This window comes from Podarcis vaucheri, assembly GCF_965113315.1.
Source record: "Podarcis vaucheri genome assembly, chromosome: 8".
Classification (NCBI taxonomy): domain Eukaryota; kingdom Metazoa; phylum Chordata; class Lepidosauria; order Squamata; family Lacertidae; genus Podarcis; species Podarcis vaucheri.
Window position 1 is genome coordinate 36554102 of NC_138766.1, and position 25434 is coordinate 36579535.

Below are 25434 nucleotides of genomic sequence, written 5' to 3' on the forward strand. Positions count from 1 at the left end.
AACTTTGTTAAATAAAAAAAAATGTATTTACTAGACTTCTAAGTAGTATAATTTTGAGAAAATTGGTGGAGATAAGAGTGGACTCCAGTTACACTCTGAAAGCCATCAGGGATCAGAACTGATGGCTTTCTAGATGATTTGGGACTCTAGATCCAATCACTGTCGGCCATGCAGACTTGGGCTGATGATACTTTTAGTCCACTATCCATAGGGCCAAAGTAGTGTTGCTTTCCCTTCCATTTCAGTAGAGATAAATCAGGCCCCCAGTAGCGTAATAAGTTAAAATGGATTTAAACTTCTTCTTTTTTTAATTAAGGAGGGGGGAAGCTGAAATACTGTGGGAAAACTGATCCCAGAACTGTTGGAGAGATGTGGAAGAATTCAGTGTAATGCTAAGCAGATTGCTTCATTGCTGCAAACACTTCTGCTTTTCTGATAGAATGGTCTGCCCTCTTCTCCCCCATGTGCTGTTCTGAGGGTTCTCCAAGCCAATTTGGGGAGAGTGAGCTGGGGGCAAGCCTCTATGCTAGTGGAAGTCCTTGTGTGTGGCCATGCTTCTTATTTGAATGAATCCCATCCATGGAGTATGAAGTCGTTCAGGTTTGCTATTTTAAAAAAATTGATACTTCAAACAGCCGCTGGGGTCCACAGCAATATCACTTGCTGTTTCTTAAAGGGAGGCTTACTATTCTGCCATGCTTTGTGAAAACTGGACCCATTTGTTTGTTAAGTTTTAATATGTGCTTCTTTATCTTTGCAAACGAGCAAATGACATTACATGACAAACCTGTTGTAATTTATAGCTGTTTAGGAACCTCAGTGCTAGTTGAACTGGATTTAATGATATCCATATCTGAGTGGAAGCAATTCTCCTCACACAGTTGTCCCACCCACTACTACAGCACATAACACATTTCCCAGAATTTATTTGGTCACGTTTCCATAACATACCTTCAGAGACGCTGAGAGTGAATCGACTTACTATATCTGTGCCTATTGTTTTTGCATCTTCTGGAGTGGATCTCAAGCTGCTGTCAAAATTGAAATGAGGGAATAAAATTTGGTTTACGTCTCAAGTCCAGATTTTCAGCAAACCTAATTAAATGGCAACACATTTTCTTACTGTTAGCATCTTACCTGCTTACAGTAGATAAGATAAAGGCAAGTGTTTGCATTAGATTTCAGTGTGTGGAAGCTGCATACTACTTCCAGACTTTCTGGTGACTAAAGGATAACAAGACTTCCCCCCACTCAAAGTTATGTAAAAGATTGACTGACCAATGTGACAGTAGTACTTCCTGGTTTTAAACAGTTCAAAAAATGACAAACCAACTTAGCAAGCACCAAATCAACATCTGTTGCCTAGCTTGATAAGAGCAATATATCTGGCAGTTTCTCTCCAGAATCTATATAGATTGGTGTTGGAAGTGAAAACAGGAAATGGAGTACTAGATTAGTGTTCATTGTTTTTGCACCCTTCCTTTGAACATCAGTATTGTCTACTCAGAGAGAGGGGATACTGGTCTAGATGGACCATTGATCTACTCAGGGAGTTTGTACTATGCTAGTGGAGGAGTGGGGAATTGGCTTTAATCAGCCAGCTAGATTGTAGGTTCCTCTACCTTCAGCCCAGTTTGAGAGGTCAGAAGTACCTGCCCACCAGTCAAATCAGTTGACATCACTATGATGTCAGTTGACCCATTTTCCCTTTGTATTGCAACAAGCTGCACTATAGAAATGAGCATCCGAACCCAGCCAAGCAGGGCTTGAAGTGACTGCCGATTAGCTGTTTGATGCTGACTTCAGGCTCTACTTTTCTGTTGGGATCTGCTCACCACGGAGTTCCCCATAGAGAGTTCAGGTAGCTCATCCAACCTCAGCAGGCTTGAAGTCTGTATCTATCAGCTGATTTGTGATGGCAGCAAAGCTGCCTTGCTAGTTCACAATCAGGAGCAAGTGTGGTGTGGAAAACTGTCGGGTCAAATGGGGACCTGTGCTGTCTCTAATTAGGCCTGTGAACTGGAGGTTTCTCACCCCTGTGCTAGTGCCTGCTACATGTCTACATAATGGAGGGTGTGATAATGACAGAAAGTAAATGGAATTAGCATAGGATAACAGAGGGTTTTGTGGAGAAGGGTGATTGTTATGATTTAAGACTCCTTAAAATAATTAAGTTGAAAGTGGGAGCCTCCAATTTTCAGGCATATGTTTCCTACAGTTCATTTGCCTTTTGGCCATAGGCCATAACTGAATTTAGGATGATGACATACATTAAACTGGCACTAACTGCAATATACGTAGAACTGCAAATATTGCAGATCCAATAGTCTTTGGAATAGTCAGCGAATGATACAGCTTTCTTTCTTTTATAACCCTTCAATTTTGCTTGTGCTTACCCATGAGATTTATTAGGGGATTATGGAGGCTTCTATGCAATTCAGGAAGAAGAATTTGGATAGCAGCCAGTTCTTATTGAAGGTCATGCCCAGGTTTTATGATTAGGATTTAATGCAGTCATAAAAGGTAGACTATCCTGTAACATTTGGCTGATATCCAAATCCTGATCCACAGGAAACATAGCTAAAAGACAGTAGTAAATTAATTTCTTTTGGATGGCTTGTTTCTTAATTTCACTCTTAGTTGATTTCCTATGCTTCCTAAATTAATTTTTGCTTGGCTCTCAGTAATACTTATTGAAGATACGCGGCTGCCTATTTTTAGCGTACTGTTGCTATGGTTCTTTTATCAGCTACCCTAACTCTGGACCTCTGTCCTTTACCTTTTTTTTATATACATCCTAGGCCTTCTTACCAGTCTTCAGCCTCCTCATCTGCCACACACCCAGTTGCTCCTCCTACCATCTTCTAAACTTGCTTACAGAAGCGACACTGTTCACAAACATATCATTTCTAGCAAGTCCTCTCAAAGTACTAGAAGATTTGTGAACATCATGTGCTATAACTGTGGGAAGCTTGTTTGAGTTTGGAAAGGAGGAGGACAGAACTAAAAGAATCTGCTATTTATGGTGTAGTGTTTTCAGTGAAGTTTCTTGGTTAGTTTTCTCTCCCTCCCCACCCCACTTGGGACCTAACTTAGAATTGGATTAAACTACAGCTCAGCTTTGGAATATGAGAATAATAAAGAGTGATAAGCATCATGCAGAAACCTTTCCTTCACCACTGTAGGCTTGCTGAAACTCTCCCCTAATACACATGTTGTACATCAGAAAACAGCCCCTCCCCATTTCCACTATGTGACACAGGTTGTATGTGCATATAGCATTATCTCTGTAACCATTTTTTAAGGTGAGAAGTTTGTGGAGATTAAGTGCAGCATATATGTGATTTTCAGCATGTTGGGTGTGATTTGTCCCTTGGCAACTGCAGCAAATCCCCATTTGTCTGAAATCAGGGAAAGGATTGGACATATTGCACACATTCACATGGTTGGGTTGCTAGTAAGTTTATGTGTGCATGTGCAATATATATTTAAGATAATCTTTTGGAAGTTAGTTGTTCCTGTGAGTGTGTCTTTCAATTATTTTTAAAGCTTAGGAAGTGAAGAGATCTCCCTCTAGTGGTTTTCACGAGAGAGAGACTGAATTCTATACATCAGTTTAAACTTAGGGGAAAGCATTCTTCTTGTTAAAAGCAGTTCTTGAGAAGATGTACTATCCCTACATAACTTCATTTGTATCATGTGACCCCAAGAAGCACAGAAGAAAGGCAGTCATGTCCACATAATCTCAACCATTTCACTGTAAATATCCTCAAAAATCCTCCGATTTCCCCATTACTCCAAAGAATCAGTGTTAGAAAGCTAGAAGCTAAATAGACCTTAAACCTAGGTTATGGGCGCAACAATGGAATGTCCAGGCACACTTTTTTATAACAAGAATACAAAGCCAAAAATGAATGAACTGCAGCTAAAATATTATGTTTACTTTTCACATGGTCTCTAGTCCTTCACTTGCCCACCTCCCCCTAATATTCTTAAGAGGGTCTCTTCTTCAGTCTTCAGAAAGTAGCTGGAAGTGAGTAGGCAGGAAAAAGGTCCTCCTTTCCTTCCACTCTGCAGTTTTAATCTGAAATCATATGGACACTACAGTGCCCAGAGCTGAGAAACTGCTTGCGCTAATGAAATTCCTGGTCGCAAAATGCACCTAGAACAATGGGAGTTTCAAACACTGCAGTGAATCCTTTAGTTAACACAAAGGATCACCACCCAGCTAAGCAACTTCTGTGGGATTGTTTCCTGGGATTGTTTCTATGGGGTTGTTTTAAAAAAATATATATCCTCAAAATCCTTTTCTACTTTTACTCACTGTATTTTGCAAATTGCTTGTAAAAGTAAACGTTGTCTGATGCCTGGTCAGAAAGAGCCACGTAGGGTAGACCTGAAAAAAACCCTTTACATCTCCCCTGGGGGGAACCTATGCCCCTAGAAAGAAGTGCACATCCACATTTGAAAAGGCCTGCTTTGAGGGATTTTTTATTTTTTTTAAAGTTGGCCATCGCTGCAATCCAGCCTGCATTTACCAGGAAGTGACCCCATAAACTCAGTAGGACTGACTTCTGGTTAGCATTGTGCTGCAATGTTTTGCTCTTGTCTGGTGCTGCAATAGCCCTGTCTTGGCTGCAGGGACATAGGAAGCTGTCTTGTCCTGGGTCAGACTCTTGTTTACATTGAGTAGCATTGGCTCTCCAGGGTTTCAGAGAGGTGTTTCTCCAGCCCTACCCAGATATGCTGGGAATTGAACCTGGGACCTTCTGCATGCAAAACAGTTGTTCTACCACTGAGCTTTGGCCAGCAGCTTGCCAGATGCATCCTAGGCTTAGGGCTGTTGAATAACACTTGGGCTAGTATGGAGTATAAATGTATTAACATAGTCCAAGTGGAATTCTTTGATCCACATTTGTGCGTGTGTGTGTGTGACTATTTCTGTTGAAGTTGGTAGAATGAATGTTCATGATTTGATTTGACTTGTCATCTTTTGTTCCAGGTTTGGGAGGCACTTTGAATCCCCTCTACTGTTGCAGAGCATCATTATGATAATTACAATGTTACTGATGCTGAAACTGTGCACTGAAGTACGTGTGACAAATGAGCTGAACATAAAACGGCGCTCCTTTTCAGGTTAGTTGAAGCCCTTGGCCAGTGATCCTATGTACTGTCCTTCCCTTCTGCATTTGCAGTTGGCGGTTTTTTTGTTACTGAACTATAATTTTGGCACATGTTATATAAAACTGTCTTTAAAATAATAATAATAATCCTGTACTAAAAGAACATTCAGCCTGACTTGTGGTAAGGGGCTGTTTTTTTTGGAAATTTGTTATTTGTTTTTAAAATGCTTTGTTATGAATATGTCAAATCCTATTCAGTAGCTGGCATCATGTTTTGTTGCAAAAGTTAATTCAATTGAGCTCTGGGTTAATTGCAGAACAAAATGGTATTTTGCCTGTAGGAGAAGGGTGGTCTCACTTTTTGATCTCCAATCCTAAGAGCAGCCTGATACTTTCCAGGTTATAGTTTTAATTTGTTTTGATTACGTCTTTGTTGGTTGTCAGTTTGTTTTGATTCTTCAATATATGCTTACTTAAAAAAGAAAATGCTGCAATCCTAAAATGCAAGATAGCTGCCTTAATTTATGAATTGCTTGGCCTACGGCATTTACATTTTCTAATGAAATATGCTATGAGATAATGTGAGAGAATGAAGCATATTGTAGCACAAAACTCACTCTGTGTGCTTGTATTTGGGTCAGATGGGGGGGATCCTTTGGAGCTTTTCTTCTGAATGCTGGCACCATGGAAATGATCAGCACAAGGTATTCCTTGATTGTATTCATTCATTTGCATATAATGGAGAAATACCCTTTTCCCCAGGAGGAATAAGGAAAGGTGGTAGGAAGAGATGCTTTTCTGTTAATTCCAATTTAAGTATCTTTTAAGAAGATAACTTTGGGAAGCTGGAAATAAATGTTGAAATTGCGAGCAACTTCTGCTCTGCTTTTGTATGGACTTTTGGGGGTCATGGCTGAAATTCGATAAATAAAAGTTTCCCTCTCACATTTTCTCCATCACATTGATATAGTTATCAGGCCAACAGACTAGAAGAGCCATTCCTCCTGCTGGGTTCCTTTTTGCTCTGGAAATAATTCTCTTTACAAGTCCAGCCTAACCCCCAAAAATATCATAGGGCTCATAGAAGTGCAACTTCCAGCTGCTTTAGAGCTAAATTAGAAGTGGTGTTAATTGTGTGAATGCAAATAATGTGCATGCATTTTGTTATGTAAATAGGAGCCACAGGAAAGCCTGAGCAGGTTTGGGATCATGAAGGGTGAGGAGGGGTAGTTTAACTCTTTATTTCCCAGCCACAGTCCTAGTAAAAAGGCCTCTGTTTAATGCTGTTTGCAATTAAAGGAAAGCTTCCATTGGATTCTCACACTTTACTGTGATTGCTGTTTACACAACAACAACCCGCACATTTAATTGTGTTTGCACAATTAATATCATTTACTGTTTCACCTTTGTGGTAATACTTTACTTTCTGGAGCAATGTGTACAGAGAGCTCCCATTTCAAAACCCTGTTGGCATCTGTTTCCTCAAAATTCAAGACTTTGAATCTTGGAATGTATCACAGTTGATCTGTGAGTTTCTGATATGCCTGCTATGTTGCTGCTGCTGAAGAAGAAGAAGAAGAAGAAGAAGGAGAAGAAGAAGAAGGAGAAGAAGAAAGAAAATGAACACCTGAAACACCCCTGTAGCAAACACTAAGGCTACAGTGCTGTATATGATTACCTTGGTATAAGTCCCACAACTCAATGAGGCTTGCTTCTGAGTAGACATATATGTAATTGTGGTCTGTCTGTTTTTGCACTCAATTGACTAGCCTGTACTAGCTAAGTCACTGTGTTCCAGTGTCGAAAAGCTGTACATTTGTTCAGATTTGGTATCCTGAGTATATATATATGTATATTTAAGTGTGTTTGTAGCCCAGGTATTAGAATGCAAAGTTAGGCTAGCCAGTGTGCAGGTAGAATCAAGGTTAATTTAGCCGTGGAGCTGACTAGAACATTGATTTTGTTGTTGCCTTAAAGCAAAATAAAGTAACAGAAACTCTGCAAGCATATTAAATTCCTTGATTTGCAAAACGTATACAGAATTCATAATTTACAGAACGCAGAATTGAGGTAGCTGCCCAGAATTTAATTGTGTTAAGCACAGAATATACACAATCATGGCTTTAGAGTTTGAATTAAGTAATTGTTGGTTTCGTAGCACTCTGAGGAAGTGTGTGCAACTGTTTATCTCAAGTGGAGTGAAATAACAAAGAATCCAGTATTCTGTAACTCACTGAAGTTTGAACATGGAACATGCAATGTACATGGTGATTTACAATCAGGCCATCTCTCCCTAAGTAATGTTTATCAAAATGCTGAGGGTAAACTATTTCATGCTGTTTTAACTTCCATAAGCCTTATAGTGAAACACTCTGTTAAATTTTCTTTAAGAGTAGTGTAAAAAGACAACATAATCCATGTTTGGTATTGCTGTATATACTGCATTAAATACTTGCTCAAGCTGTGGATTCTCTGTTTTTATGTAAATACATATTTCAGATTATTTCTCAGATGTTTTTTAAGCAGTGCGTTGTGACTCAATTATTACTTTATCTAGCTTCAAAATCCAGGGGAGAATGTCTTGTAGACAGCACAGGAACTAAAATAACCAAATCCTTCCAGCATGACTACCAGCAAGATATACTAACCCTGAACTAACTTAGAGCAAATTAAGAGGCTGGCTATTATATGGAGTCAACTAGTCTGTTTTGTCTTTGCTTTCTCTTCAATGTTTTAATGTAGCTGCAGATAGTAAGGATGAAGAAATCAAAACACCTCCCAAGAGATCCTTTCTGGGTATGTATTTTACAAACCCAAGCTGCATGAGGTTGCCATCTGAACGCCATCTGTTCTTCACTGCTTTTTATTTTTACTTTTTGCCCTTTTAATATTTTTGTCATGTTAGAAATGAATGCATGATTATCATTTCTACGAAGACGATGCCTGTGCTACATTTTTCATAATAATAAAATCCCACTTCAGTTTTAACACTGACTGAGGAAAAAGATGCATTCAGGTTTGCTTCTCAAGCAAGTTTTTACTCCTTCCACACATTTTTTAAAAAAAATATTATTCTATGTTAGTTTCCTGGCCAATTTTTAGGTCCCATGATGTGCACATTCTTAATTGATATTTATTTCCCTTTTTTATGCACTCAGTAATAATGTTGTATTCTTCTCATGCCTGAAGTTCAAGAGTAAGAGTTCCATAGCCAGGTTGTTTCAACTTCCCTTGTCAGCATCTGGTAAATTGTAGGAGATGGAAAATAAAATCCAGGTGATTTATGAGATATGGCACCTGCAGATGTTGCTATTGCATTTTAGAGCTGAACAGATGGGTTTCTGTGTGACAACTCTGCCACAGAGATTAAATATAATCCAAGCCTATAATAGGTTTGAATCTGTTGCAAGACTTGAAGCAGCCAGAAGAGAATGGATTGCAATAGGAGGCACTTTTTTAAGAGGCTGCAAAGTATTTTACATTCCTTACATTTTGGAATTGGAGGAAATAACATTTTCTCAGTGAGCAAGTTTAATTATTCTATTGTTCAGAACATTTTCTGCTGCATCTTTTTCCAAAAAAGGGTTTTTCTTTTTTGCAAAACCTTTGCTGCATCTTTTTTTGTTGTTTGATTTCCATCATTAGCTTGTAGCGATCTTTACCAGTGTGCTGTGCAAAGATCTACTAACTCACAGGATGTAAACTTGCTTGAAACTCCCTGTTTACATTTCTGCTTCCTGTCTTATTTGTGGTGCATGGTTGAAAACAATAATATGTTGAAGTTTAGAAGGTTAGAAATATTATTCATTTGTCTTTTTTCCTGTAACACAGAAAAAGGTTACTAAAGTTGTTTTATTAGCAAGTGTTTCAAGTTAAAAATATAAATAATACAGCCTGAGAAAGTTAAGTGTTGCATTAATGCATATTTATTTATCAATATTGAACTAGCAGACTTGCCAGCTAATTTCAGTATCAATCAGGGCATGTGCTGGGAGTCATTCAAACCTGGTTCAAGGTTTAAATGAAAATGTGCACTCTGTGAATGTGTGGAAAAGTAAGTGCTTTAGCAAAACTTGCAGATTGTGGGGGCAAAAAGCCAAATATTTTTCCTTAGCGGCTCAAGTGTGCTTACAGGCCTGGCTCCAGCTCATTAAAATGGGTGTGCGAGTTCTCAACATGCCTACTTGAAATGGATATGTAGCCTTCAAAGGTGAAGAAGAGCTTTGCCAGTTATGCTTTCATGCCAGAATCTGTGACTAAGCACACTCTGTATAGTCGCTTGCAGTAGCGGACAACTGATAAAGAAATGAGTTGAAGGAGATGGGTACTTGCATCCTATAAAAATGAGAATGATGCAGCCTGTGCACCAGAGGGTAGGGAAGTGACTCTTACCTTTAAACAATAGGTGACATTTCAGCTGCACAAAAATCAGAGGGTGATGTATGTGTGCATATTAATATGTGGCATTTTATATATGTGTGATATCTGTGTTTGTGTGTGTTGAGGAGGCCATGGGGCAGGGCCAGTGAGGGGTGTGACCTGGGATGGGGCATGATCTGGGCAGAGTCCTGAGGGTTAGGTGGTACTTGGGGCTCAACCTCATGGACCAGTCCCTTAGAATGCCACTGGTGGGCATGGTGTTGTGATGTTGCCTACTGATGATATTGCCTGGGGTGGATGCAAAGGGAAGGAACCAAGTAATGGCCAGTGAGGTGAATGATTTGCGTATTGCTGCCATGCCATTCAGATCAGTGTTATACATTCTCCCACACTGTGCATGTTGCCAACCAGTTGGGAAGGATCATGTGACATTCCTCACTTTGCTGGCTGAGAAGCTGCTGTGCAAAGATCTTCCTGAGACAAAAACGTTGTTATAATGGGATTCCTGAATACAAGGAAGGACAATTAAGTTAAAGAGAACTATTAATCATATTCTGGGGTAGTTTGTTTCCTCTTTCTGTGAGCAAAAATTTGTTTTTTCTCATATTTATAGCATTTTTTTATATCTAAATTGTGTGTGCATCGATTGAATTATGAGAGTTGTTTATGCCTGCATATTGCAGAATGCACTTTAAAATGTATGTGTTGCTAAAATAAATACTTTCCATTTTTTATTCTTGAAATTGGTTAAACAAGAGTTTTTAGGTGATAAAACAGTTTTGTAAAGTGCTGTTAGCTCAAAGAAGGATGTGTTCCACTTTATCCGAGTATCTGTTGTCCTTGGAAACCGTCACTACTATTTCATGCTATAGTATATTAGAGTGACAATGTTACCTAGGGGGTTTAGATGAATAGAAGTTCAGTAAACCTGATATATTATATTGGAGCTGTCATTTGGTATTACCTTCCAGTCACAAACTGAGCTACTTCCTTATGCTCTCTGAGGTCCCTCTTGAGCATATTTGTCAGCAGTCTAGCAAACCACTTAGTGTCATTGATTCTTCTATACCCAAAAAGAAAAATTAGGAGAACGATTTTAACTAGTACTTTATTCTGAAAGTGGACTCTTTATTTTCTTAAGCATATGGATAGCTTTCTGTTTTTGAATAGAAACAACTTAGGAAACAAATGAGGAGCAAAGATAATGAATAAAACATTTCAAGCAAATTTTAATATTCAAATTAAGCCTTTGGTCCTCTTAATAAAGTGTTTTTTATTTAAAAAAAACCTTGATCCCCCCCAATTACATTGTTTAACTCATCAGTGCTAGTGATATTTTGAAGGTGATTAATGTTTTCCTTTAAACAAGAAGTTATACACTTGTTACATGTTTGGATTATCATCTTAGAAGAATCATTCTCTGAATCAAGAGAATGGTAGATGTTTACAACAATGCTCTGAACAAATTAGTCATTTGTTAATGCTGTTGTGGTTTTAGTGTCACAGGTGAGATTTGCTTGACCACTAACATTATAGTTCTCGTAGGACTCCTGCCATCCCCAGCCAGCTGATTTGGTAATTACCAAGGAAATTGGAGAACTAGAGTCTCTAGATTTTGAGAAGCTAAGTTCCTTATATTATATGGATCTAGTAATGATATCTCATGGCAGTTCATGGATACCCTGCTGCAGTATCTAGCCATTCTTGGTTGCCATCAAAATTCCTCAGTTGTATTTGCGATCTGCACATAGAGGATAATGGTGGACCTCTTCTACTGTTCCACTAGTCATAAAGTGTGTTCAAATTACCATGCTCAAGATTATCGGCATCTCTGTGGCGCAATGGGTCAGTGCGTCTGGCTGTTAATCAGAAGGTCAGTGGTTCAAGCCCACCCAGGGATGGCTGCAGGCAAGATTCCTGCATTGTAGCAGGTTGGACTAGATCACCCTTGGGGTCCCTCCCAACTCAATAGTCCATGTCTCAATGATTCTGTCTACACTTCCATGAATATATGATACTAGTGTGCTAATACTGCATGCAGTTTGGTTTTGGGGGGCGGGTTCAAACACTATTGTCTACATAAGGATCAATAGTGTCAGGAAGGGCAACCAAACCAACTATCTCCAAACCAGTCCTCATGCTTTTATCATCAGTGAACCTTCCACTGCCTCGAGGAAATACCTGTCATGTGTAATTTTATTGCTGGGGTAGCCAATGTGGTGCATTCTAGATGTTGTGGGTTTAAGTTTCTATCACCCCCAGCCACTATGGTCAATGGTCAATAATGATGGGAATTGTAGTCCACAATATCTGGAATGCCCCACATTGGCTATTCCTGTTTTTAAAGTGTGATGTAATTATGAACATTTGTAATGGGACCATTTTCCATCTCCAGGACTGGAGTATTAGGGTGCTTGTTCATACTGGCTGCTGCCAGCTCAGCATGGGAGTGCTATATCTTTTAATCATAAAATTTCATTTATATAGTGCTTTAAAATAGTGCCATGGCTAAATCCATTATTTTAATTTTGGTGCTGGTATTTCCTCCCTTTTTTGCCTTAATCCGTCTTCCTTGGTTGTTGTTTTTAAACGATTGCTATGTGGAGAGAAAATGACTGCTGCATTTATATGTTCCAAGTTATACACGTGTACAAATTTAAAATGATAGGATGTACTGAGGAGCTGGGGGGGGGGGAGCTGTGCTGATTTAAAAACAAGCAGGTGGCACCACTCACCTCTTCCTGTGTTTTTAAAATGATCTGTCCTCACTTCCTCCACCAATTTCCTTTCCTTTCTCGTCTCCATCTGCTGAAATGATCAGCCAGCTTTCAGTTATGAATGTTAATTTAGCTACCATTTCATAGAGATTAATGAGGGTCAAAGCGTTTGTGTTGTTTGAGAGCCACTGCTTCAGGCTCCCTCAAGAAGATGATCCTCACTTAGATATATGGAATTAAATATGTGACTGCCTTAATTGGTTGATACCAGAACACATGAATATTTCAACAATGGATTATCTTGCTTCTGCCGTGTATTGCAAGGTCCTACTTTAAGCAGTTACAGTTTTGGAGCTCAGCCTGTTGTTCCGGACTGCTTTCTTCTGTTACTAGAAGCCAAAATAGCGAACCAATTAACATTATCCATCAAAGCAAACAAGAGAGAGAGAAAGAGTCTAAGTCCACTATTTGAGTTCAGCTGAGGTGCTTCTCTTGCTAGCATTCCTTTCCTTTTCCATAGCCAATGATGAGACTAAGCTGAGCATCCAGTTGTTTTGGAACTCAGTCTGATTCTTAATTTCAGGAATCTTCCATCCTGAAACTGGTCAAAATAAGGAGATGGAAAAGGAAGATGACTTTGATTAATTCCAGACACAGATCATATAAGTGCTGATGATGTAAAGTCTTGCACTTTGAAAGAGCACTTGGTTTTGATTTCAAAAAAGAGCATTTGTGGGTAACAGGAAACATTCCCCCCCCCCCGCAAGAGTGAAATGAGGTCTTATTATAAAATAAAATCCAAATTAAACTTCTAAAAAAGATGCAACTGCTGCATCTAACCACATGAGGGTGCTCTTAGATCTTGAAACTACTGTTTTCAGTTTGTATAAGTTAAACTAAAAGAAGCAATTTCAGCTCTTAAGGGAAAACAAGAACCAATATTCTTTGGTATTCAGGGTTCTGATAGTGGATGTAATTGGTAGATGTAGCTCGCCTGCAGCATTCAAATGTTGGGATTTACAGAATAGGGGAGGGACGATGGAAGAAGGGAATTGATTTGATTTTTTATATTTGGAAAAAATGTACAAATGCAGCCATTAAATATTGAAAGCATTTATGTAAGCATGATGAGTATACATTTAGGATAAAATTTATTGGAGCCAAAATGCTGTGATTTTTGGAGTAAAAAACCCCCACCACGAATGGCTCGAGATTAAACCTAGAGATTAAACCCTGAATTTTCTTCACTTTGCATTGCTTCAGTTGTCACAATAGGAAGTACAGGCTGTACAGTGGTTGTATTTCCATGCCTTGGAGAAATTCTCACTGGCCCTGCCACCGCTACCCCTTCCCACTTTCCAAGATAAAATATTCTCTGGAGACTCAGCTTTGTCAAATAGCAGGTACAGTGGTACCTGCTTCAGGTTACAGATGCTTCAGGTTACAGACGCTTCAGGTTACAGACTCTGCTAACCCAGAAATAGTATCTCAGGTTAAGAACTTTGCTTCAGGATGAGAACACAGATCGTGCTGCGGCAGCTGGAGGCCCCATTAGCTAAAGAGGTACCTCAGGTTAAGAACAGTTTCAGGTTAAGAACAGAACTCCGGAACGAATTAAGTTCTTAACCCGAGGTACCACTGTATTTTAGATGGCAAACAGCTTTCTGTTTATAAGAACATACAGCCTATTTCAGGTGGTGGCATTGCAAGATTAGTCACATTTCAAAATCATAGGCATATGTAGCTTGTATGTTATTACATATATCTTAAATATGCTAATGCTTTTGAAATATATCACCTCCTGCAAGTACTGTCACTGCTACCACCTGTAATATTGTCACATGCAAAAAAAGCACCCAGAAAAGATGGGGACCAGGATATGACCAATTCCCAAAGGGTGTGCCCCTATAGTACTCTGCAGCTATTTTGCTGTATTGTTAGTATTATGCTACCACAGTGCTGGCTCATACATTATAGCCCTAATATTCGAAAACTATTGCAAGGAAACAATTTGCTCATGAAATCCCTTGGAAGTGGAGCATGTTATAGTACATGTATTGTAGGCCAAGTATAGAACAGGGAGAAATTATTTGAACATTGACTTATTTGGATCTATCCTAAGAAAAGATCAAAACAACCTGGTAGAAAGCAAAAACTGGTCTTGCCGAGACCTAGAATGCAGAAGAAACTGCTGACGTTTTCAAATGTCTAGTCTCAATGTGGCATATTAGAGATGTGGTGCATCTTACTACAGCATCTGGGCCTTATGTAATCTTCCCAGCAGAGCAGAAAAAGCTCTCTTGCATGTGAAATGCTTCAGTGGCTGTATTTTAGAGGGTTTGCTCATTCTTTGGGTATTCGAAACACCCCACATTACATGATAGACAATAAATGACTTGGCTGGTAATTCTAAAAGCACTAGCAAGCTTGTAAGCTCCATTTCGTATTGTGGGATATACCTCTGAGTAAACGTGCATAAGTTTGAACTGTTAGTATTTTATCTTGCTTTCTGTCTTCCCTCGCTTTTCATAGTTGTCTTGGCTGGACAAGATTCATGTATTAAGAACTACAGACCCATTTCTTTATTAAATACAGATTATAAGATCTTCGCTGGTGTTTTAGCTAAAAGAATAAAAAAGATACTATCAAAAATCATACATAAAGACCAAGCTGGGTTTCTGCCGGGAAGACAAATAAGTGATAATACAAGAAATATAGTTAACATCATTGAATTCTTATCCAGTAGGTGCGACAAACCAGCATGTCTAATTTTTGTAGACGCGGAGAAAGCGTTCGATAATGTGGTCTGGGACTTTATGATGAAAAACTTAGAGGTGATGGAGGTGGGCCAGGAATTTTTGAATGGCATAAGGGCAATCTACACAGAGCAAAAAGCAAGTCTGATAGTCAATAATGTTATATCTGAAGATATCAAAATAGCTAAGGGAACAAGACAGGGGTGCCCACTCTCGCCACTGTTATTTATAGTGATTCTGGAAACCCTATTAAATGCAATAAGACAAAACAAACAAATTAAAGGGGTGACTTTAGGTAACAATGAATATAAAGTCAAAGCTTACGCAGATGATGTGGTCCTGACAGTGGAAGAGCCGATAGAAAGTATAAAGGAGATTCTGGATGAGATGGGAAAATTTGGTAATATAGCGGGATTTAAATTGAACAAAGGGAAAACAAAAATGATTGTTAAAAATTTGGATCAGGATAAGACTGAATTATTGCAGCAAAGAACAGGGATTGAGGTAGTTAGAAAGGTTAAGTACTTGGGAATATGGCTCTCTGGAAAGAATATTGATCTATATCAAAATAATTACACCCCAGTTTGGAACAGAATAAAAAAAGATCTGGAGACCTGGGCCAGAATGAAATTATCATTCTGGGGGCGAATATCAATGGTTAAGATGATGGTGCTCCCTAAGTTGTTATTTTTGTTTCAAACTATACCCATAATAAAAGGTACAAAAGATTTTAGAGATTGGCAAAAGACGATCTCAAGATATGTCTGGGAAGGGAAGAAGCCCAGAATTAAATTTAAATTACTGACAGAAATAAAAGAAAGAGGTGGCTTCTCCCTACCAGACATGAGACTGTATTACGAGGCAGCATGTTTGTGCTGGTTGAAAGAGTGGGTAAAGTTGGAAAATAAAGAACTTCTAGATTTGGAAGGATATAATAACAGATTTGGGTGGCACGCGTACCTATGGTGCGATAAAAAGAGGGCTCACAAGGGGTTTAGCGATCACGTTTTCAGAGGTGCGTTAATAGAGGTCTGGGATAGATACAAAAACATACTAGAACCAAAAACCCCCCACTGGTTATCCCCGTTAGAGATAATGGGGGTAAAGAAAATCAATATGAGAGGAAAGTGGGGAAAATACGACGAAATGGTGACCAATGAAGGAGGAAAGTGGAAAATAAAACCATACGACCAAGTTAAAGGGTTTACATACGATTGGCTGCACTATTTCCAGATTAATGAAATGTTCAAAAAAGAGGTGAAGGAAAGGGGTTATGAGGAAAAAGAATCTAGATACCAAAAAGAGATAATAAACAATGAACATAAAAATCTGTCAAAAATGTATAAAATACTGCTGGAATGGAATACGAAGGACGAAGAAGTGAGATCAGTGATGGTTCAGTGGGCGAGGGACTTTGGGTACAGTATCCAATTGGAAGATTGGAATAGGTTATGGAAGGTGAATATAAAATTTACGGCGTGTACCTTACTGAAAGAAAACATGATGAAGATGCTTTACAGGTGGTATATGACACCAGTGAAGCTGGCAAAGATGTATAAGGTAGACAATAAATGTTGGAAGTGTGGACAGAAAGAAGGGACATTCTATCATCAATGGTGGGAATGCAAAAAAATTAAAAGGTTTTGGGAGGAGATTTACAACGAAATGAAAAAAATGCTGAGATACACCTTCGCCAAAAAACCAGAAATCTTCCTATTGGGTATGGTAAGAAAGGATATTGAAAGGAAAGATCGCAAACTTTTCCAGTATGCGGTAACGGCTGCTAGAATTGTGTTAGCCCAGAGATGGAAGCAGGAGGAAATCCCAACTGTGGAAGAGTGGAGAGAAAAACTGACAGAATATGTAGAACTTGACAGGTTAACAGGGAAAATTAGATATATCAAAGACCAAAAGTTTATTCAAGACTGGGAGAAATTTGTGGGCTATCTGGAAAATAACTGTGATGTAAATACAACGCTAGTGGGTTTTAAAGAGGCACTGTAAAGACCCAATAAGTATTGTCTATTAGAAATAATGAAAGAAAGGAGGAAAAATGGCAATATGTAAGAATGGAATGTGTAAGAAAGGATAACTACGAATGATTGTCAGTAACGTTGAAGGAAGTCAAAAATGGATAAGAATGTTGTAATATGGATAAAATGTATAATTGGTTGGAAACCAATAAAATTTTAAAATGCAAAAAAAAAAAAAAGATTCATGTATTTTCACAATTGTTCCTATTTATGCCTATCCCTAAAGGATCGTGCAATGATGCTGCATGTTGCTCAGTATGCAGTGAATCGAGCAAATGATACTTAACATTGAAATTAAATAGTATTTGCCTGCAACGATTAAACTAAATAGCTGTGCCATATGTATGCATCTTCCCATTGGTGGTGATTCCTTCTCTCTACTCGGAAGCAAAGGCAAAGTACAGTGGTACCTCAGGTTACATACGCGTCAGGTTACAGACTCCGCTAACCCAGAAATAATGCTTCAGGTTAAGAACTTTGCTTCAGGATGAGAACAGAAATCATGCTCCGGCGGTGCAGCGGCAACAGGAGGCCCCATTAGCTAAAGTGGTGCTTCAGGTTAAGAACAGTTTCAGGTTAAGAATGGACCTCCGGAACGAATTAAGTACTTAACCCGAGGTACCTCTGTATAGAAGACACATAACAAATTAGAGCATTCATTAAAAAGGCAAGTTCTTGTTGAGTATATTTCTTTTTCCTTTATCTTTAGCAGATAAAGCATCAAACAGCACTTCAGACAAGTTTTTTTCTGGATCCTGGTAGGATCCAGTTCTGAGAACCACAGCCTGTTGAATTGTTAAAGAGATGCCAACAGATCCAGCAATGTTAGCAAAAAGGGATGTACACAACTGGGTGCACACGCTGGACCCATTAGCACCACGTGACCTCAATCTAGATGATAGTACTAGCATCACGTGGCTTCAGCAAATGAGGGTCTTTCTAGTAGCCCACCTTCAAAGCTCCAGAACTGCCACCTTGGAAACAGCATCATTTTAATCAGAGCAAGGGATGAAGCATAAGCTGAAATGGTTTGCTGTTAGGATTTAAAATTTGTTTTGTTAGTCACTGTAATATGTGTGTGGGTGTATGTATTTATTTTCCATTTGCACTTTTTACACTTAGCTTCTCAGAATTTCACTGGATTTCATTTCCGTAGGCTTTGTCCCAACAAAGCCTCTGGGTGTTCAGATGGTTGTTAAAATGGACTCAGTATACACTAGGTCATGGGTAGGCAAACTAAGACCCGGGGGCCGGATCCAGCCCAATCGCCTTCTAAATCCGGCCCAGGAATCAGCATGTTTTTACATGAGTAGAATGTGTGCTTTTATTTAAAATGTATCTCTGGGTTATTTGTGGGGCCTGCCTGGTGTTTTTACATGAGTAGAATGTGTCCTTTTATTTAAAATGCATCTCTAGGTTATTTGTGGGGCATAGGAATTCGTTCATTTCCCCTCCAAAATATAGTCCGGCCCCCCACAAGGTCTGAGGGACAGGGGACCGGCCCCCTGCTGAAAAAGTTTGGTGACCCCTGAACTAAGTTGTTTTACTCCACTCTCTTCCCCATTCTTCCTTTCTCAGCAGTAATCTTCTTGACTCATATTCCAGGATGCTAACAGAGTAAGCATCTTCAAGGTGGGCTCAGAGTTAGCATCTTGAACAGGGGTCAGCAACCCTTTTCAGCTGTGGGCCGGTCCACCATCCCTCAGGCCACGTGGTGGGGCAGACTACATTTTTTTTTGCGGTGGGAATGAACGAATTCCTATGCCCCACAAATAACTCTGAGATGCATTTTAAATAAAAGGACACATCCTACTCATGTGAAAACACGCTGATTCCCGGACCGTCCGCGGGCCGGATTGAGAAGGCGATTGGGCCGCACCTGACCCCCAGGCTGAGGTTGCCTACCCCTGATCTTGAAGGTATGTTCAAGGCACAATCTTGGATTTATCCATTATTTTTTTGGCAGTATATGCTAAGACTCATCTCTGGTTAGTATAAAATAGATGTTGAAAGCTAACTGGAGGACCTGGGAGCAATTCAGGATCTAGGAGCAAGTCTTAAGGAAATGGCTTAGGATCCAATGGATATCTGCTGAGCTGGGACATTCCTAGCACAACCAGGCTATGCTGGTGTAAACTCCGCTCCCCCGCCCCCTTGGCTCAGCTTGGGATACATTGGCATATTCCCTCCCCCCCTCCATTCGACTGAGCCAAGCCCAGTGAATTTAAAGCCTTTACCTCCACAGCTACTGGATTTCTGCTCTGGGTACCTCTGAATCTGTCTCAGTGCCTTTACTTGGTCCCACAACCAGCTCCCACAGAGTTTGGGAACAGGGGTCAGAATTTCTAGTACAGTGGTACCTCAGTTTGTGAACTTAAGCTGTTCTGGAAGTCCGTTCTTAAACTGAAACCATTCTTAAACCAAGGCAGGCTTTCCCTAATGAGGCCTCCCGCCGCCAGTGCCCTTCCACTGTTCGGATTCCGTTCTTAGACGGAGGTAAAGTTTGCAAACAGGGACACTACTTCCGGTTTTGCGGAGTTTGTAAACAGAATCGTTCGTAAACAGGAGTGTTCTTAAACCGAGGTACCACTGTATAGGAAACAATAGGTCCAGCCATCTCTGCTTTTCAGAGTCAAACACTGCCTGCTAATGTTTAGAAATATTATGACCATAGAACTTTTATCTGTTTCTGTGTCAAGTGAATGGATGAAACAGTTGATAAGCTGAAGAAAAGTCCTTTTTAAACCTGCCTGGCTTCTCTTCTAATCCCCCCCGCCCCGTTTCAGGCAAGCAAATAGATCAATAAAAGGGATCCGACAAATCTCTCCTGAATAAAAATTCTTATTCATTATGAGAAGGCACTTGAAAACACATTAGTTGAGAATGCTATCCATACAATTTCGGAGCTTAACTCTACTTTGTGTGGAAGTTTGTGGGGTATTTATTTCTATTTAAAATTTACTGAGAAACATTAACTTTTTCTTTTGACAGTTTTAATTGAGCTCTCAAAGGTCTTCTGCCCTCTCCTGCTGCCGAATCCTGTATTTTTAACACACTCTTTCTGCTACCCAATTATTTTTCCGCTGACAGTGATGAGTATGCATCTTTCTTATTTTGCCAGGACTTCTTAACCTTGAAATCTCTTTTGATAGCACAAACCTTCTCCCTCTCCGCCAACTGTTAGAGAAATGGGATAAACACAAGTTCAATCCTGCTGTGAAGGCTTTCTGAGCTTGCTGACTCGCTGAGGCTTAACCTCCTTATGTTTGCACAGGGTTTTTCCAACTTTCAGCTTCCTTCCTTTTGTCTAACTCATTACTGTTCAGGCGTCAATATTTTCTTTTCTATGTAGGTTTTGCATCTGGATTTAATAACAGATTACAATAAAATATTTTACTAAGCACCTGGTACCACGTCTCCTAACAGAAAACTCAGGTGATAAGTGCTAACAGGACTGTAGCTAAAACTGGACTAATCAGAAAAGGAGGTTCTAGTATGTTTGAGAAAACCCAAAGTGATACTTAGCAAAAAAAACTTAAGGGAGGGTAGCTCTTCCCCTGACAGTCCAATGGAGATGGTACATACTTAGTGTTCACGGAATGCAGTGTGTTTTGGAAATAAAATCAGAAAACTGCATTTGGAACAGGAGAGTCCATTTAGGTCACCCCCCCCAATTTTTGGTACAGCGGTACCTCTGGTTGTGAACGCCTCTGGTTGTGCATGCTCCGGGTTACGAGCTCCGCTAACCCGGAAGTAGCTGCTCTTGGTTGCGAACTTTGCCCCAGGATGCGAGCGGAAATCGTGCACCAGAGGCACCATTAGAGAAAGCGTGCCTCATGTTACAAGTGGTTTCCGGTTATGAACGGACCTCTGGAATGGATTCCGTTCGTAACCAGAGGTACCACTGTATTTGAAACAATAGCATAGGAAGCAAAGTGTCATATCCCTCAGCTGGGATTTAGAATCTTTGTTGGTGGGCTTACCATGGCTACAGGATCTAGCAAACAGTTTATTCTTGCATGTCTCTACAAGGCCATGAAAACATTTTGCAGGTAGTTGACCTTGGGAAGTAAGATCAGTTTCGCATTTGAGGTCGTATAACTTAGTTCTGTAGGCTGAAGCCTCACTGCATTTCTGTACGGGCTGGACAGTTCACATCTGTGCTGTCGCCCATATGACGTTCTATATTCAATGTAGTAATTTATAAGAGATAATGCTATCAATAAACAAGCAGTCATATTTGTGCAGTATCAATCAACTGAAGTAAAGTGCTAACTGACAGGCTAGTTTGTAAGATTGTCTTCTGCTTAAAGATATAGTAACACATGTCATCACATTGATGAATCCTGCCCCAATGTCCTCAGCTACAGTAAAGCCTGAATCTTGGGGATCATCTGCTCTTGATTTGATTTAATTGCCAGCATAATCGTTTACAGATCAGATTTAGTGACACTTTGGTCTAAGTTTGTTTGAGATACAACAGCCATTTTGTTCTCAAGTCCCCTTGCTGGGATAGAGGGAGATTTTTATTATTTTTACATGGACTGAGATAAAGTTTTAGTTTGTTCTTTTTTTCCAGATTTGACTCCTTTTCTTATTTTTGACTGCTTTTCTTACTGCCTGATCTACCAATAAAAGTATCCCAATGAAGTGCAAAAGCAAAGTTAGATGGCAAATTACAGCACCCACAGGGAAGAGCTCAAGTCTCAGACAACCAGCACAAGAGCTGACATCATTTTATAATTAAATGGTTTTAGAATGTTGTATTATTTTACTGTTGTTAGCTGCTCTGATCCCGGCTTTGGCTGCGGAGGGCGGGATATAAATAAATAAATAAATAATAATAATAATAATAATAATAATAATAATAATAATTAATTATTATTATTATTATCATCATCATCCCCCCCCATTTATTGATTTATATTTGGCTGTTGGTGCTGCTGTGCCTTGTTGATGTGCTACAAATGTTAAATGATGGTAGGTTCAGAATACAAATACATCATTTTGTTTCTAACATTTTTTTGCTGGTACTTTAGAAACTTGGGTGTAAATGCCTTAACAAAAATACCCATTAAGCCATTTTGTGAGTGTAACTGGCTTTCAACGCCATACTGCTTGTGAATTCATATTTTGTTGTTTCATGCGTGCCTGAATTACAAAGATTGGATTATACAATAATCCATTGAAGCTGTAAAGAGTTTCCATACAGACATGTAGAAAAAAAGGTGTTAAAACAGAGCTTTACCAGGTACTCTCTATACATTTTTTGTTTTAGCATTAAAAAAATAATAATACAGCTATGTACAGAGTGATTCCTAAGAAGGTAATGCTGCTGCCTCTGAATTTGAAGTCTCTATAGCCCTGGTTTTAATTATTTGTATTCACTATTCCTATCTTCATAACTCTCCACCTTTAAGGCTTTCTAAGGCATGAGAGCTGACACTAAGTGGAGCTCTCCATTAAAATTTAGGGAGCAATACTAAGCATTGGAAGCCAGTGTAATTTACAGCACCTTACATTAAGCTGGCATAAAAGTACACCAGAGCCAAAATCTGTTCGGTAGTGGGGCTGCTGCTGGCTGAGACAACTGAAGCCTAGCAGGGAGGAAACAAGCCTTTAAAATAGAGTTTGACCTACACCATCCTTTTTGCTAGTGCACCTTCCTCAGGATTACCGGGTCATGTGACCAAGCTGATCAATGTTAAGATCTAGAGTCAGTTTGCCCTTCCTTGTCCCTGTCCCTCGCCTTGAACACCCAATTTTCAGGGCTCACAGTCCTATAAATTCTGCTGGTTTTGCCCTGGTTAAATAAGGATGGAGTTATGCTGGCATATTTAAAATAAGTATTTTGAAATTCAAATTTTGGGGTAGATTAAAACATTTGCAGATTGACATAGAAATAGAACGAAATGCACTTATGAGTGGAAACATGCAAAGTAGAATGACATAGAAATTCCTTTTTATCCATCTATACTTAGAAAATAATCAAGGTAAAAAAAAAAGCTGTTGAGCATTGTTCTTGTATTTTTGCTTGTGTGCCGTTGTATTTTCCGGCCATATTTGCCCCATTACTATAGACTTGAGCTCTACAATCACCGAGAGGAATAGCATGTTCTTTCGAGGTATCAGTTATCAACTGAGCAATTTCTTCTCCTCTTTTGTTGCTACAATCTACAGACTTGAGAAATATTACTGGAATCTCATGCTGCGTTTCTTTTAAACGTACATAACTCAAAAGAAATGTTGTTCAATGTGGGAAGAATCTGGTGTGGAATCTACTATTACTGCAAAGTACTTTGCAGATTGCCTCTCAAGCAAAATGTGTTGTTTCTCAAGATTCAAACTTGATTGCCGCTGTCTTTTGGGAATGTTTTAAGCAGAGGAATGTGACTGTCTGTAATATACTCTTTTAATTTCCTTGTGATGAGATGGAATCTCAGTGGTGATACATCCAATGTCAAGGCCTACATTGTGATCACTCCTCTAATCTTCCAAATTTACTTCCATATGTGTCTGTATGTCTGTTTCTTTCTGTCTTCCATTTCCGTTTCCTGCATCTGCCCCTTCATCAAAATACTGTATATGATTAACCAAATCAGCTGCTCCTCATATGGTGATGAGGTTTTCAACAGTTTCCTCTTGCTTCAATTCTATAGGTGAGTTCATTGAAAAAAGGTTTTGACGCCACACTTAATCCACATGGAAAGAGTGTTGACCCCCCTCCCCCTTTTCATTTTTCTTGTATTTTCTTTGCTGGCCTCCTAATTCATGAGAATACATTTTGGAGAGATGATTTATAAATTAATATTTTATATCTTTAAAAAAGAGGGAAAGATAAAAAGACAAATATTATATACTAATAATTTAGTAGTAGTAGAAGTAGTGGTAGCAGATTAGTAGTAATATTTCTGTACTTTAGTATTCAAAATTCTACCATTAGTACATTAGTACCAAATGTGGCAATGCTGCGTTAGACTGTCATAAAATAGTACTGAAGCGGTTGCCATGGTGATATAGAATCGGAAAGTAGTGGGGTAAATATGACCCCACTTATCCATTTAAGGGTTAAATCACACTGATAAAGTGATGCTATGTTGAAAGTAAGTGATATTATTCATCATACCACTACATTTCTCAACACTACATAATATTATGGATCATAATTTTTAAGAACGATGACATATAAAGCTCACACAAAACTAGCATCTAAGACCTTAAGGCAACAATGCAGATGTGGAGTGTTGTAGGGATACAGTAGTGAGGGATTTCCTATGTAAATTCAAATACATTTAATACTTTGATTTTCAGAGGAGCCAACTACCTACCTAACGATTTGCTCCTAAACAGGAGTAGAAAATTCTGAGAGTTGTTTTGCCCACTGTTTCCAGTTAATTTATACAAGACAAAATTAACGGGGACACTGCTGGGATGTGACTAAAGCTGCCGCCTTCTGTAGTAAAATATTACATGCTATAACCCTTTAATAAATAATAAATAATTATCTCCCATTAATAAAAAATTAAAGACCAACTAAGTCTGTTCTGGGTATAAGTTTTCATGTGCATGCACACGAAAGCTTATACCCAGAACAAACTTAGTTGGTCCCTAAGGTACTACTGGACAATTTTTAAATTTTATTTATTTATTTTGATTGCATCAGACCAACACGGCTACCTACCTGAATCTGATCTCCCTTTGTTCAACTTTAAAACTGTTCTCTGGGCTTCACCATTCTTTCTGTCAGTCTCAGCTTTATTTGTAAGCAAAATTTTAAATATAAGTAAAAACTGCAGCACCTAGCTGTGCTCACTTGACGAAAACATCAACAATGCTGCAAGAGCTCCTCTGCAAACTTTGCAGCTTGTTGCAAGTTGGCCAAAATAACTTGAGTTGTGCACACTGTTTCTCAAGTTAACCAATAATTCCAATTTAACAACACTTTTTTGTCAGAAAATGTCCAAATCAAAATACAGTGGTACCTCAGGTTAAGTACTTAATTCGTTCTGGAGGTCTGTTCTTAACCTGAAACTGTTCTTAACCTGAAGCACCACTTTAGCTAATGGGGCCTCCTGGCGCCGCCGCACCGCCGCTGCGTGATTTCTGTTCTCATCCTGAAGCAAAGTTCTTAACCCGAGGTACTATTTCTGGGTTAGCGGAGTCTGTAACCTGAAGCGTATGTAACCCGAGGTGCCACTGTACACAGAGATGAATAATGATCCAGTAAGTATAAATATCTTTGGTGGGGTTTTCTTTTGGTATAGTGGGTTTTTTTTGTTTTTTTGCTTTTATCAAGACCTTTACAAATATAATTTGTAAATATAATCCTGATTCTTAGGAGAGTTGTTTGGAAAAAATAATTTTGCCAGATGTAGTCAGCTCTTCATCTGTTCATGATACTGGGGGCAATGAGTTGCTTTGCCCT

The 25434-nt window shown here is 39.1% G+C and overlaps 1 protein-coding gene across 4 annotated transcripts in view; it reads left to right on the top strand.

Moving 5' to 3' along the window:
- SLC66A2 (solute carrier family 66 member 2) overlaps positions 1-25434 on the top strand; it is a 65079-nt gene that overhangs the window by 12582 nt on the left and 27063 nt on the right. For 2 of the 4 annotated variants that reach the window (XM_082235046.1, XM_082235045.1), the window contains exons 3-4: positions 5003-5136; positions 7866-7919. In XM_082235046.1, the coding sequence (XP_082091172.1) occupies positions 5003-5136; positions 7866-7919 (188 nt within the window). The remainder of the gene's footprint in view (positions 1-5002; positions 5137-7865; positions 7920-25434) is intronic. The other 2 variants (XM_082235048.1, XM_082235047.1) reach the window with 1 other exon arrangement.